Source organism: Micromys minutus (genome assembly GCF_963924665.1).
Source record: "Micromys minutus genome assembly, chromosome: 4".
Taxonomy (NCBI): domain Eukaryota; kingdom Metazoa; phylum Chordata; class Mammalia; order Rodentia; family Muridae; genus Micromys; species Micromys minutus.
In genome coordinates this window covers 59132123-59147203 of record NC_137973.1, presented here as the reverse complement: position 1 = coordinate 59147203, position 15081 = coordinate 59132123, and the positions used below count along the sequence as shown (strand labels likewise).

The following is a 15081-nucleotide window of genomic DNA, read 5'->3' as shown; positions in this document are numbered from 1 at the left end:
TACATTTTTAAAGCATGTTCTCTCATACAGGTATTCATGCGATTCAGTACAGCTGGTGAATATACATTTATTATGAGTCTGTTTCACAACAAATATTATTTATGGAATCACTAAAACATGTTCTGCATGGAAATGACAAAACAATCAGGTTACATAGGATCGTATACGACTGGCCTCTTTTAAGGGATTCATGTACACAGTTCTACTTCATTCTCTCATTAAGTCGCAAAGATAGGTACTAGAATTGTTGTATTTGCTTTTCATAGAAAATCTCGTACATAAATGTATGCATCCTACACCTACCAACTTCTTTCTTCTCTCTTTACGTCTCCATCCTCATCCACTGCAGATGCAAGCGTTTGTGCATTTGTGTTTATTTGGAGATAGGTTTTCACCATAGAAGCCAGCCTGGCCTTGAAGTCATGATTCTCCTAGCTCCATAACAAGATAACTGGGCATTTTTAATTAGAATAGAAGTAAGTACATCATTTTCTCTTTCCCCCCTTTTTCCTCTAACCCCTTCTAGATTCCCTCTTTCCAACCCATTCCATGACTTCACTCTTAGATTAATAGCATCTCTTTTCCTCTGAATATTATTGTTACACAAACACATGTATTCATCATTACGTAAATGCTATCTGCTGAGTCTGTTTTTGTTTATATGTTTATGGTTGGTTACTGTGAAAAGCTTTATAAAAGAAAAAGTAACTAGCTGTGACGGTTTGCATATGCTTGGCCCAGGGAGTGGCACTATTAGAAGGTGTGACCTTGTTGGAGGAGAAAGTGTGTCACTCATGGGCTATGCTTGGAGACACTCCTTCTAGCTGCCTCAGGATGCTCAGTCAGTCCCTGGCTTCCTTTGGATGAAGATGTAGAACTCTCAGCTCCTCCTGCACCATGCTTGCCTGGATGCTGCCATGCTCCTTCCTTGGTACTGACTGGACTAAACCTCTGAACCTGTAAGCCTGCCCCAGTTAAATGTTGTCTTTTATAAAACTTGCATTGGTCATGGTGTCTGTTCACAGCTATAAAACTCTAACTAAGACACTAGCTAAAATTAGTGCATGATTAAAGTGATTGAAATACAGTGTAAAAGAAACTTCATTTTGACAATTAATATGATATTAATAGTTCTCAAAATATTTCATAACTTATATCAACTGAACAATAGTATTACCTTTGAGACTGGATGAGGTTGAAAAGGTATTGAAAGAATTCCTATTCTACAAAGGAAACTGTGTTTTTGGAAAGATTGAATGGCATATTTATAATTACAATGTTAATTTTATTGAATTAGACTACAATTTAGATATTGTTACGATAAATTTCAGGCCATCCAACTATCAAAAGAAATCTATAGATCCAATGAAATGCCTGTAAAATTCTCAACACAATGCTTCTCAGATCTTGAAAAAATTTTCAGTTTTATATGGATAGAAACACAAACACACACAGAGAAAGAGATAAAGACAGAGAGACAGAGACAGACAGAGATAGAAAGAGAGACACAGAGAGAGCTAGGATAGTTAAACGAATCCTGAACAATAAAAGAACTGCTGGTGGTATTACTATCTCTAACCTCAAATTGACTACAAAGCTATAGTAATAAAACCAGAATGATATGGGCAAAACGCAGCCATACTGATGAATGGAATTGAAATGATTTATGTCCTAGACATTAATCTACATTCTTATGAATTCTTGATTTTTTATAAAGATGCCAGAAATACATACTGGAGAAAGAAAGATAACATCTTCAACCAGTGGTCAAACTGGATGGTTGTCTACAGAAGAACCCCAATAGATCAATACTTATAACCCTCTAAACAATTCAGCTGCAAATGGGTCAAAGACCTCAGCCTAGTGCCAGTGACACTGAATTTGAGAGAATAGAAAGTGGGGTATAGTCTTGAACTAATGGGTAAAGGAAAAGGCTTTTTAGACAGAATTCGATTAGCACAGGCCCTTAGAACAATAGTTAATAAATGAATCGTCTCTTATGAAACCAAAAAGCTTCTGTATGGCTAAGGACTCTGCCATTTAGAAAAAAGCACAAGGCTGCAGAATGATAAATACTTTTACCAAACACACATCCAACAGAGTGAGAATATCTAAACTGTATAAAAAGCTAAAAAAAAAAAATAAATGGACACCAAGAAAACAAAACCCAGTTACAATGGGAGGTACAGATCTAAAGAGGAAACACAAATGGTTGGGAAATATTCAACAACCTTCGTCAACAGGGAAATGCAAATCAAAACTACATTGATATTTTCTCTTACATCATTAAGCATGACCAAGGTCAACAAAACAAGAGTCAGCTTATGCTGGAGAGGTTCTGGGGTAAGGAGACCATTAATCTATTGTTGGCAAGTATGCAAATTTGTACAACCACAATGGAAATACTTGCTGCAGTTTCTTAGGAAATGGGAAGTAGATCTACCTCAAGATTCAGCTACGTCAGTCTCGGGTGTATACGAAAAGGACCCTATGTCCTACACAGAGAGGCTTGTTCAACCGTGTTCATTGCTGCTCTATTCATGATAGTCAGAAACTGGAAACAGACTGATGACATTCAGTGGATGAACTGACAAAGAAAATGTGCTAAATTTACTCAGTTCTCATTGATTTGGAATTGGCTGGTCAATGAATGCAACTAAGAAAAAAATTATTCTAGGTAAGCTAGCTCAAGTCCAAAAGAGACACATGTAGTATATATTCCCTGATATGCAGATGGTAGCTGGTAAGTCTAAGATAAGCAAGTCACAATCCATATAATCACGGAGGTTAGGAATAGAGTAGCTCTTGGAGAAGAGTTGTACGGAATAGGAAGGAGGTAAGAATATAGAGTTGTAGATGGATATGCAGGGGAGGGCTGGAATGGAAGGACCAACTGAAGTGGAGGAGATAAGAGTGGGTAAGAGAAAGAATACGGACAGGGACAGCTACAACTAAGGGCCACTTGAGCTGTCATTTGGAATCCTAAGAATAGTGGCCTCCTAAAATATTTTAAGGAGCTCTAAATGGAATCACTAAACAATACTGAGACGGAGACCTGACTGGACATTTCTCATCGCCAAATGAAGCCTCCACTTCTGGGAATGGGTTATATCTAATTGAGCTACTGGCCAAAAGAGCCCCATGAGAACTGTAAAACTACCCAGGTTATTGCTGAGACTGATTTTCTTTCCTCTCCCAAAACTGCTGGTAAGGCCTTGTTGCTGAGAATAACAACTATACACACGCTGTGTGACTGAACACAGCGAAGACAAGCTTGTTCCTACCTAGAGCCTTCACACCCGTAGATTAGTGTTCATGCTACTGTAAGGTGACCTGCATAAAGGAGATTATAAACACTAACCAGCTACAAACTCTTCTGTCTACAATAGTGAACCGCTTATAATATGCATTCATGTGATAGTGGCGCAAAGCTTGTGGAACTAGCCAACTGAGTTTTGATTGGATTTGAGGCCCACTGAATGAGATGGGCTCCCCACCCCCACCCACCCAGTGCTGTACAAGTGGCAAGAACCTAAGCACAGATAGCTCAGGGGAAACGAAATACTAAAAGAAACATAGCAATGACAGGACTACTGACAATTTTCTGTATCCATACATCAGCGTCTTTTTAACCATCATCAGTGATGTTTCCTCTTGCAGAAGACATCAACTATTATGGAGACCCAGAGTCAGACAATGTGAAGGGAGTGAGAGACCTTGGAACACTCACTCTTAAATACCATGTCTCCATCAATTCCCTCCTTCAGGGTACAGGGAGCCCTGGGATAGAGAAGATTCTAAGAGTCACATAGAAGACACAAGCAACCAAGGCTTTCTAAATACCGCAGGACTGGCACACATATGGACTCCCAGAGAGCGTGGCAGCATGCATAGGCCCTGCACTGGTCTGGGCCTGATGGGGTGCCACCCCTGAAAGGGGAAGTGGACACAAACTCTCATCCTTAATATAAAAACTATCTTCAGTTGATAACCATTTGCACATGAAAAATTGGTTTTCTCCAGTGGCGTCTCACTGCATATATAAACCACACTTACAGGCAGGCCATGTGCCTAAAGCTGTATGTGACCAATACAAAATGAACTCACTAGCATTGGAGTTCCTGTGTCTCATAATTTTTTTTCAGGTTGTATGTGTGTGTGCACATGCACATGTGTGTAATGGTTTCTAGTTTTGCAATTCTATGGGTTCTCTCCGTGTGGGGATGTGTGTATCTCTGTATCTATACGTATTATGTGAACTTTTTCTTTGACTCCTTTCCTTCTGTTTGCTTTTATTTTGTATATTATTACTTGTTTCTTATTAGTATCCTAAGGAGAAGAAAGAGTGTGGATTTGGGTGGGTGGGAAGTTGAGGAACTGAGAGGAGTTGGGGGAGGGGGAACAGTAATCAGAATATATTTCATTAAAAATCTGTTTTCAATTAAAAGCCATTCTGAGCCATTTTTACCTGATTGCATTGCCTCCCAGAAGAAAATAAATAATTGTTTATACAACTATTCCTTCTTTCATTCCTCACATATTTTCCTAGCCCCTATAAGTACAGAGCTCCGGGTTGGGTGCTGTGAAATTTATAGAGTTGTAAATCTGAGCCTTGTCTCTCAGGGGGGCAGCAAGAGAGGTAAAAGGCTTCCTAAGAGCTGTGAAGGAGTGGAAAATCATGCCTAATACGACAGTTATAGTGAGAGTTGTGAAAGGTCGCTGTTAAGATAAATGATTTCGACCTAGGAATCATGGGAAGGGTTCTGAGGAATGTGGTGTTTTTGCTGAATCTTAATGAGTGGTTGGTATTTGAGCAAACAGTGAAGAGGTGTAAACCCCAGAAGTGAAACAGCTGGGACTTAGACTGACAGGTCCTAGAAACTCTGAGCCACCCATCCATCCCTGCCTCTGGTGTGGAAAGTTGGGAAGTATAGAGGCTGAAGAAGCTGCTTGAAGACTGGAGTAAGCTGTGCTTTCAGTTTATGCTGGAGGGGGAAACTACAGGAGAGAGCTGCTCAGGAGCCTTGCAGTTCAAGCTTAAATACATGCTCTCTAACTTAGAAGCTCTGTGATCATACCCAGCTTATATAACTCCCCTAAAATTTTAATAGTCCATCCATAAAATGAGAACATTTGTTAAATATTTTATTAATATTTTCAAATATTGGATGTGAAGATTAAAAGGCAGGATGCTTGAAAAGGAAAAAAAAAAGGCACATGAAAGCCCTCAGAGAAAATTAATTTCTTTTCTCATTTTTGGTACATTGGGGAACCAAGGGTACCATTTGCCAAAGGGGCTTTTGTGATGAATCTTATGTTTTAGTAAAGCAAATGTATTGGATGAATTGGAAGAGAAGGGGGGTTAGGCTAGAAGATGAGAGACAGGAAGTTTGCCTTCTTTTAATTGCAATAGGGCACATGGAGAAACAATAGGGCACAATCCTCAAAGATACACCACCTCTACAAATGTTTAATATCTAGACTATTAAAAGAGCATTTCATCAAACTAATTATATCATAGTAAAATATCCACAGGGTGAGATGAAATCAAAGTTATCTGTAGAATTTTGCTAGTGTTTTTACCTGTTGGCCCTCTGAAGCTGGATACCTTTCAACCTTCTGAAAGAGCATTTTATGAGACTCAACAGTGTAACCTGGATGGATATTCATCTAAATTATGAATGTGCCTAATTTTAAATGAGTCTTCTGAGGTTCATTTAAAATTAGGTACATTGATCATCAAGGTGTGTATCTAGCCTAATTAAACAGCTCTTCTACTTCAGATAATCCAAAAGCCAAGGAAGAATAGGCAGCTACCTACTGGATGGCTTTGGCTTTGAGCTTTTCCTTATGGATGGTCTATGAGGCTCTAACGTTACTTTCCACTGGTTATTATGGTCACTTTCCAATGACAAAAGAAGGCTAGAGGAAGAGTCTTATTTCTTATTGACAGATAATCACAAACATTTATATTTTCACAAGTGCCTAAGCATTAGCTAAATATCTCTGAAAGCAAGGAGCGAGTACATTGAGCACTCTCTGGATACAGAACACTACTTACAGCTACGGTTTTAATCAAGTAAGATTAATAAAATTTTTAATAAGTGTAGGGATCAAACATGACCTAGATGTTGACTATACATTGATAGGAAATGTGTGTGTGTGTGTGTGTGTGTGTGTGTGAGAGAGAGAGAGAGAGAGAGAGAGAGAGAGAGAGAGAGAGAGAGAGAGAGAGAGAGAGAGAACTGTGTAAAAGCATTCACCTGACAATGAAGTGCTGACTGGCCAATGAGCTGAGGCAGGAATAGAAAGTGGGACAACCAGGAGGGAGAGAGTTTTCTGTAATAGAGTCAGGCAGGGATTCACCTCAGACTCTGAGGAAGAGCCCGACACATGAAACTGAGAAGATAACCAGCCATGTGGTACACTTAGAAGAGAATAAACTGAATTATTGTGATATAAGCTCGTCAGGATTATAGCAAAACTATTGGCCTAAGCATGTATTTATGTGCAAGAAGCCTCGGGTTGTTATTTCTAGTAACAAATTAAGGTGAATGGGTAGAAAAACACAAGGTTACAGATGGCAATAACTTACCCCCCATCTCTCTCTCTCTCTCTCTCTCTCTCTCTCTCTCTCTCTCTCTCTCTCTCTCTCTCTCTCTCCCTCTCCCTCTCTTTCTCTCTCTCTCTCTCTCTCTCTCTCTCTTTCTTTGTGTGTGTGTGTGTGTGTGTGTGTGTGTGTGTGTGTGTGTGTGTGTGTACATAAGGCCATTCAATGAACTAATTAAATCTGTTTCCCTAAGCTTCCTCCTGTCACTTTATGATGAGAATAACTACAAAATTCAGTTGCATTTCCGGGGTTTCCAATTGCTAAATCTCCTGAAGACACACCTTAGCGTTGGAGACCTTGGCAAACCCGCAGAGAAGCTCTTTGGCTCACCATCCACTGGGACGAAGAGATGGCTCAGAGGTTAAGAGCACTAACTGCTCTTCCGGAGGTTCTGAGTTTGGTTCCCAGCAGCCACATGATGGCCCACAACCATCTATAATTGGATCTGATGCTCCCTTCTGGTGTGTCTGAAGATGGCAACAGTGTATTCATATAACTAAAATAAATAAATCTTAAAAAAAAAAAGCCCCAGAGCTCTTGGCTATGCTCATAGCTGTGCAGTGTGACTGCAGTGAGACATGACAGACACTTGGAAGGCTCAGCTATAGCCATCTGCACAGGAGACTGTCATCAAAGCCAAACTCTTAGTTTCCTAAGAAAGCATCTGAGGGGAAAAAAATCTCACCATATTTTTCTTGCTCTGTGTAAATCTTCACCATAATTCAAGTCTTCTCCATGTATCTGCTTCTGCTCCGATTCTAACGTCTAGGAGTCTCCATGTTGTCCATTTTCCCTCACCCTTCATTCCTTTCTAAAAAGCCTCCATTGCTGACAATTTGCTTTGTGGAAATCCCTCTTGACCTTAGCATGACCCTGAACAATTCCTAGTTTTCATTCTAATTCATTATTGCCTGTCCCCAGTTTACTTCAGCTCTGGCCTGGCCCTTCACTCCCCTGTACTTCTCACAGAATCTGAGACTAGAAAGTTGGGAATCTTCTTAGTTCTTCATTACCCTTCCCACTGTCATTACCAACTGTCAGAGCTCAATCCCTTTAAAAAGCAGTAGAATAGTCCAGACTCACATCTTTATCTAGGCCCCCACCCCTTATCTCTTAGACAGAGACCATCCCTTTCCTTGCACTATATTACCATCCTCTTCAAAATGGCTGTTCCCATAATTCTCAGTGATTTAAGCGTCCACAGGAATGAAGCATCTAGCACTTTCTCTTAACCGTTTCATATCAAAAATCTCACCCTCAGTCTCACCTCCACCCCTACTTCCCTATTATCTGTAAACACTGCAGTACTTGGAATTCTGCCCCAGTATGGGACTTTCAGTGACCACAGTGTCTAAAATGTGAGACAATAGCAACTGTTGGTGTAGGTGGAGTTTTCCACTAATTCTCATCCTTTTGAATAGCTCACCGATGCCCATCAGGAAACTCAGACCATGTCCTGTCAGAAGGTAAACTCCCAGCACTTCTCTTTTTATCTACATCTAAATACACTATTGCTCACTGTGCTTTGCTTATTTAGGAAATCTCCAAATCTCCTTAATTCCAGCTCTGTAACGGAGGTGCTTCTCCATGGAGCACCTGAGTATAGCCGGGTAGAAACAACTATGCTGACCCCTTGACATCTGAGCCTGCAAAGCTCAGGTGGGTCTCAGGAGCACCAGCTATCTGTCTGCACGTCCTTGCCCAGTTCATTTTCCCACTCCCCTAGAAAGCATTTGACATTCAATTCTTTCAAACACCTAGAGCTTAATTCTCAGTGGCTGATCTCACTCCTTATGTTATTTGGAAAGTAGAAAGATTCCAAAGTGAACTCGTTCATACTCCCCAAATCAAATCTTCCAACCTATTTGTGCATTATAATTGTCTTCCTAACTATTATAGTGAATAAAGATGTAAAGAACAATCCAGGTGATACTGAGAAACAATTAGGAGTATTTACATTCTAGACATAAATATTTATCGCACAGCTTACAGCTATGTTTAGAAGTTGACACCATTGGAAAAGAGGATAGTCATTACAACAGGAGAGTCAAGAAATGGCCCACATGGGACAGAACTGATGAAGATGAGTCTGCAATGCTATAGAGAACGTGTGGTCTTAGAGAAAACTCTGTCTCTCTGTCTCTCTGTATCTCTGTCTCTCTGTCTCTCTCTCTCTCTCTCTCTCTCTCTCTCTGTGTGTGTGTGTGTGTTTGTGTGTGTGCGTGCGTACATATGTGAGCAGGCACATATGCATGTCCTGTCTTGTCTTCAGGCACTTCCGTAACAGCATGCATGCCATGTGATGACATGCTGGTGGTGATCGAACCATTCTTGTGAGTCTATTAGAACTCAGTTTTCTTCTGCCACCTTGGGGGTTTTTGGGACTGAGTTCAGGTTGTCTGGCCAAATGGATATATATGGGAAAATGAATAGTTTGGAACTCCGATTCAATGCTACATCAAAAATTAATTAATTCTAGTTGATTTACTATAAAAGCAGAGCAATAAAACGTTTAGGAGGAAAAGCCCATTATGATGATATGGAATAGGTAAGACTATGTTAGATAAGCACAAGCAGAAAATTAACATAAATTGAATTGCAATAAAGTTAAAAACCTAGTCATTAAAGACACATTAGTACAAGAGTGGAAAAGAAAGCTACAGAAAGAAATATCTGTGCAATACAGCTGACAAAGGAAGAGATTATATAAATAATTATCACACTCCATCAAGGAACAAATAGTCATCTAAACAGAGAGTAGGACAGTGATCTACATCAATGTTAAGTCAAAGACATTTGATATTATCAGTTATTATAAAAATGAAAAGCTTAATCAGGACAGGCATACCAGTGTACAGTGACTATCATGTCTAAAATGAAAGGAAGCAATACCAAATGTTGATGTAGGTGGAGGTTTTTCATATAGTTGCAGTGACAGTTCAAGCCCAGAAGCATTGCTTTGGGAACTGTTGGGCAGTATCTACAAAAACTGAACACACACATGCCTGCACCTTAGCAGTTCTAATTCCACACACAAGAGGAATGCAAGGAGATGTTCATCAAAGCATGATCAAGTACGTCGATGGCAGCCTCTCCACGATGGTATCCAACTAGAACCGCCAATATCCTGGACGGTAGAATTGATAAACAAACTGCAGCTTCGCTATACCGAAGAACATTACCACACGGTGAGAGTCAACATATCACATCAGTGGGCAGCAATATGAAAAATAAACATAATAGTAAAAGCAAGACTTGTGACATAAATTAAATGCAGGCTGCCAATCTTTCCTTAAGTCTTCAAAACCGCATGCCTAATGCTTGCAAGTCCTGTAATTCTCTCAGAAGCTATGGTTCTGTTCTTCTTAAAGAGTAAGTGCTGTTATTTCTCTGTGCCACCACTTGGAACACATCCTTAAGAACAGTAAAGTTACCTTGACATTGATTGAACACAGGCAGCCACTTTCTCAATTAATGCTTATTTCACCAGACAAACCATGAACAACCATTGACCACACTGTATCATTACTTCTCTTGGACTCTTACCAAATCTGTATAAAAAAGGAACAACAGTAGCTGCTCTGTTACAGAACTGTTGTGAAAATTTAAATGAGATAATGTGTCTAACAGTAGGTGTATGCATTGAATACAGATGCTTTTAATTCACCATAAACAGGGTTATCATCAGAAAACCCTGACGTGCTTATAAAAATTATTACTGATGTCAGAACATACCCCCTCTAGCTGCTGAAGCTGAATGGTGAATAGGGCTAGGAATTTTATATTTTGACTGACATTTGAAGTGACTCATTCTGAACACTTGACTTTGAGGACTACCACCTCCAGGTTTCCTCAACTGTTCTTCACAGTGTGCATGCAGCAGTCTTCAGGCATTGAATGCTTCCTGACAGGAAGACTGCTATTCAGTGTTACGAGAGTGGTATGTTACAAATTATAAGAGGAATTTGCTACAGATCCATGCACCATGAAAAGACAGTTTCACCTTTTGATTGCAGAAAAAGATGAAAAGGGCTGTTGTGGTGTTAGTGGTATCAAAAGTTAATTCAGCTCCAGCCGTAGACTCTTCTCAAGTCAGGTAAAGTTATTTGACTTCTCTCACGTTTCCTTACAGAATAATCATCCCACTGGGACTTTTATTGCTTCCTTTCCCCCTGCCTCCTTTAGAGAATGCAGTAGGCACAGACTTGTTCTCACAGACAGGATAAATACCATATTCTCTGGGCCTGAAGTATTCATGTTAAGCCCAGAACTAGACAGTCATGACAACTTTCATTCTTACATCTGTATTCATTTATAGCCGAGTCCCAGGGAAAGCATCAAGTAAGACACCTCCCACTGCTTCACTCAAGGCGGAATCCATATGAAATCACAGTAGCTTCTTGAACTTTTTTGGTCTATAAAACAATTATTCGACTTATTGCACTGAACCAATGTTTTAGGAGGAGGCGATATCTTTCCACTGGATACTTGATTACACTGGCAAGGCCGAGCCAGCCTCTGGTTAACAAACAAAACAAAAACAACCCACCACCACCAACAACAACAAAAAAATCAGGAGTTATTTCTGACTCCATTTGTTACATCTAATTAAGTGAACTCAAAGGTAAGATAAACGCGGAATAGATATTCTGTCCATTTAAGGTGTTTTCAAACGTCCTTCTTCAGGAAGAAGATTATTTTATATACTTTATTATGGAAAGGAAGTTCATGAACTCAGTTTCATTTTTTTTCAACTACTGTTGGCTCTCTTTGAAATTCTCCAAATCAACTGAGGTGTCTCTAAGACATGCCTATTTCATTAGCTAAGGTTAAGGATGGTTGGGAATAGAGGTGAAGAACTTAACCGTAGGCACTGGATGGGCTTATTTTCCAGACAATTGTAATTGTATGTATGTATCAAACACTCCTGACTTTGTGATACAATGATTAAACTTAAAGAAGACTCTGGATACTAAGACCTGCCCCTCCTCCTTTGTCTCCTCTTTCTTCTCCTCTTCTCCTTCTCTCCTTCTTTACATTTTCAATGTTTGCTTGTTATTTTAACTTTTGACACGGGCCCTTGGTTTGCTGCTCTGCCTGACCAGGAAATCACTCTATAGACTAGACTGACTTCTAACTCACAGAGATCTGCCTGCCTCTGCTTCCCGAGTGCTGAGGTTAAAGGTGTGCACCCTCATGCTCCGCGCTCTACCTCTTCTTTCTAATGCTAAAAAAAATATCTTCTGGTAATGATGGTAAATTTTTGACTGTTTGCTAAGCAATGGAAATTATGCTGTAAGCAAACGTCTTTGCAAGAAAGAGGTTTCTACAAAACACTGGAGTCATACTTTTTCCAGACTGGTTACTGTCTACCCTTACAAGGTCCAGTTCCAAGAAGAACTGCCCTTGAAGCAAGGACTCTCTGTCCTGAAGCCAAAATCACAAGGCACATTAACTATGCAGAAGTAGTGTGACCCCTTGACCCCTGTGCTCTGCCTTCCAAACTGAATATGCACCATGAAAAAAAGTTATGATCATGTGCATTCTGACAAAGTAAAAATAGGAAAATGCATGAGCACCTTACAGAGATGAGCTATTTAGCAGAAGGCTGACTATGTTTCTTAGTCCTCTGAGCCGTGTTAGTGACTCAGAAACCTTCCCCACACTGGGCGAAGAGGAGGAGGAGCAGTAGCAAATCCCACTGAGCCCATTGCATTTTGAGAACTGCCTTGGCAGACAGATATGACATCATGAGAGAAAAGCACCCAACAAATATGAAAGCAAAGTCATATTCCACACCCGTCATCTCCCATGTCACATTTCCTGCTTTTGTGGCCTCCACTTTCTCTGTCATGACCTGGGGTTTCAAGCATGCAATTCTAAATCTTGTAACAATCTAAGAGTTGTAAGTGACATTATTTTCTCTGTGAATTCTGTTCTGATACTTGAAACAAAATGTGAATGCACTTGAAAATTGAAACAGATCGGGAATCAGCAACCATGGAGCTTTCTGCAAACATTTGTTCATTCATTCATTCATTCATTCATTCATTCATCCACTTGTTCATTCATCGGGTTGTTTCCCCCATACTTTTGGATCATCTCTTAAATTAGAAACCAATTTTAAATAAAAGCTTAAGATTTTTTCCCAAGTAATACATAAAAGCTGTAACACTTACTTTCCTGTAATAAACTGGCTCCTGGACGGTGTGCAAATAGGCTGGACATAGTAGTTCTCCAGCTTAACTCCTTCTGCAGCGAGTTTGTCAAGAGTGGGCGTCTTTATCTCAGATCCGTGGTAACCCACATCTCTAAATCCCTGATCATCAGCTAATATAAAAATGAGATGGGGCTGGGAGGTGGCAGCTGTACCTGCTTCCGGTCTCTCTTCAACTTGAGCTCTTAGGGACCCCTCCTCTTCTAAGTCCTGGCCCCAGCACAGGTAGCCATAGGTGATCAGGCTGAGGATCCAGAAGCCTGCCAGGGTACCCATCGCTACCATCTTTCCAGGCCAGACCCAGGCCTGTGGAGATAGCGGAGACAGAGGCTCCGCACTGTCCCTGGGGGCCATTCACTCTGGTCCCAGCAGAGACTCCACAAGCAGAACCCTGCCCCCTTTGCTGCTGCGGGCACACTCATACACGCGAAGGGGTAGATCCAGCTGAAAGAAGGCTGCGGGGGAAATCCTGCTCCCCTCTCGGATGCCACCACTGTCCACAACTTCAGTCCTCTGGAGGTGATGGTTTAACACACGAACACTAGAAACACTAGAAGGGAGCAGAGGTCCTCTTCATCGACTTGCAGTTCTATTATTTTTTAACTTTTTTTCCCTCCCAGCAGCTTGAAGGAAAAAAAAAAAAGGTATCTTCACTCAAAAGTTCTCATGAAGAAGAAGGGGGAAAAGTCAAGAAACTGATCGATAACCACATAGGACAGGGACGTCTGCTTGTCACGTCATCCTCTACATCTTCGGGGAGCAGAACTATGATGTGCAGCCAGGCACCAGTGGTGGTGGGACTGATGTTGGTCCAGAGTACTAGGCAACCTGGAAGCCTTGCCAAGTTTCCCCAAGCAGCTCCTTGCTTATGGATGAATGACAGGCTGGGCCGAGGTAGCCTTCTTCCTGTTGGCCGCTTTCCCTACCTTTTTAGGGCTAGTTCCCCATTTTCCGCTGTGCGTTTCTCAATCTTCTTGACCCCTTTCCAGGCCCCGAAGTGAGAAAGGATCCTGCTCCCAAGCCAGCCTTCTTTTATCGGCAATTCCTTCTCTACTCCGCAGCGCTTGGGGACACTTACCGAGTCCTGGCTGGAGATCGCGGAGCGCACGTGTCCCATGTGGGTGCTGCAGCTGCTCCAGCGTGCCCTTGGGTGGCTGACTTACTTCTAGCCATCTGTGCCTTTTTTTCTTTACTCGCCAGGCAGTCGCAGCCTGGGATCCACGCTCGCTGGTTGAGGGCGGGCCCAGGCCTCGGAGGCGCTGGCTCTCCGCCCTCCTTTCTGCGAGGAAAAGGATGGACCCGGGAAGGACGGCTTCGCTGCAGGGCGGCTCCCTGGAGTCTCCAGTGAGACACCCGGTACAGGTGAAAGACTATCTTTCTGTGGGTCTTCCCATGAACGCCCTCCTTGTCCATGCCGAAACTTTGGAAGCTACAGTAGTGAGCGAGAAGAGAGCAGGAGTATCAACAGATGGCAAAGATACTCTAGGGCTGGTTTTCTTTCACTGCTCCACTGACTGCACCCCACCTCCACCCGCCGCCCATTCCTATTCCTCCCTAGCTTTGCCCTTTCTTTTCTCTTTATCTTTTACTGTCAGACACGAGTGAAACTTTTAAACTAGTCCTTTATCTATCAGCAGATGAGTTTTCCAGCCGCATTACTCTCTTTCTTAGTGAAGATGTTACAAATTCAGGCTTTCTGCCTCTCTCCAAACATTCACCCCCCACCCCGCGGCAAGAATGCAGAGAGAGAAGAGGGTTACACCTGAAGAAGGAAGCCCATCTGTCTGTATAGTTTTGAGTCGGAGATTCACGTACTCACCTGAACTAAGTGTATACCTGAAAGTGACTCTGAGCTTCTGATGCTCCTGCCTCCACTTTCCCAGATTGGAAGATTTCTCCAAGCCAGGTTCATATATTGGATTAACACCCCCACCCGCGGCTGAGCGGGGCCTCCAGCCTTTGAATTTTTTTGGGGGGAGGCAGGGAACATTGTTCTTCCTGTCTGGTATCACAGCACCGGGTATTCCTCTCATTCCTTCTCCTCCCTCCCTCCCTCTTTCTCTCTTTCCACTTGCCTCTCCATTTTCTTCTGTCTCTCTCCTCTCCCTAAGATATATCGAGAAACCCTACGTTACTTTTATTATAGTTATAACTTTCTAAAACACTGCACAGAGGGACAGGATCTCTACAAAAGAGGCATCAATGCCAGTGTGTGTGTGTGTGTGTGTGTGTGTGTGTGTATGTATATGTCTTC

General features: G+C 41.6%; 1 protein-coding gene across 1 annotated transcript in view; it reads right to left on the bottom strand.

Annotated features, from left to right (window-relative positions):
• Positions 1 to 13181, bottom strand: part of ARSJ (arylsulfatase family member J) — a gene marked incomplete at both ends in the record, with an annotated part of 70293 nt that extends 57112 nt beyond the window's left edge. Inside the window, one exon of the mRNA XM_080915520.1 lies at positions 12790 to 13181. Coding sequence (XP_080771646.1) covers positions 12790 to 13181 — 392 coding nt within the window. The remainder of the gene's footprint in view (positions 1 to 12789) is intronic.
• Between the last annotated feature and the right edge of the window lie 1900 nt (positions 13182 to 15081).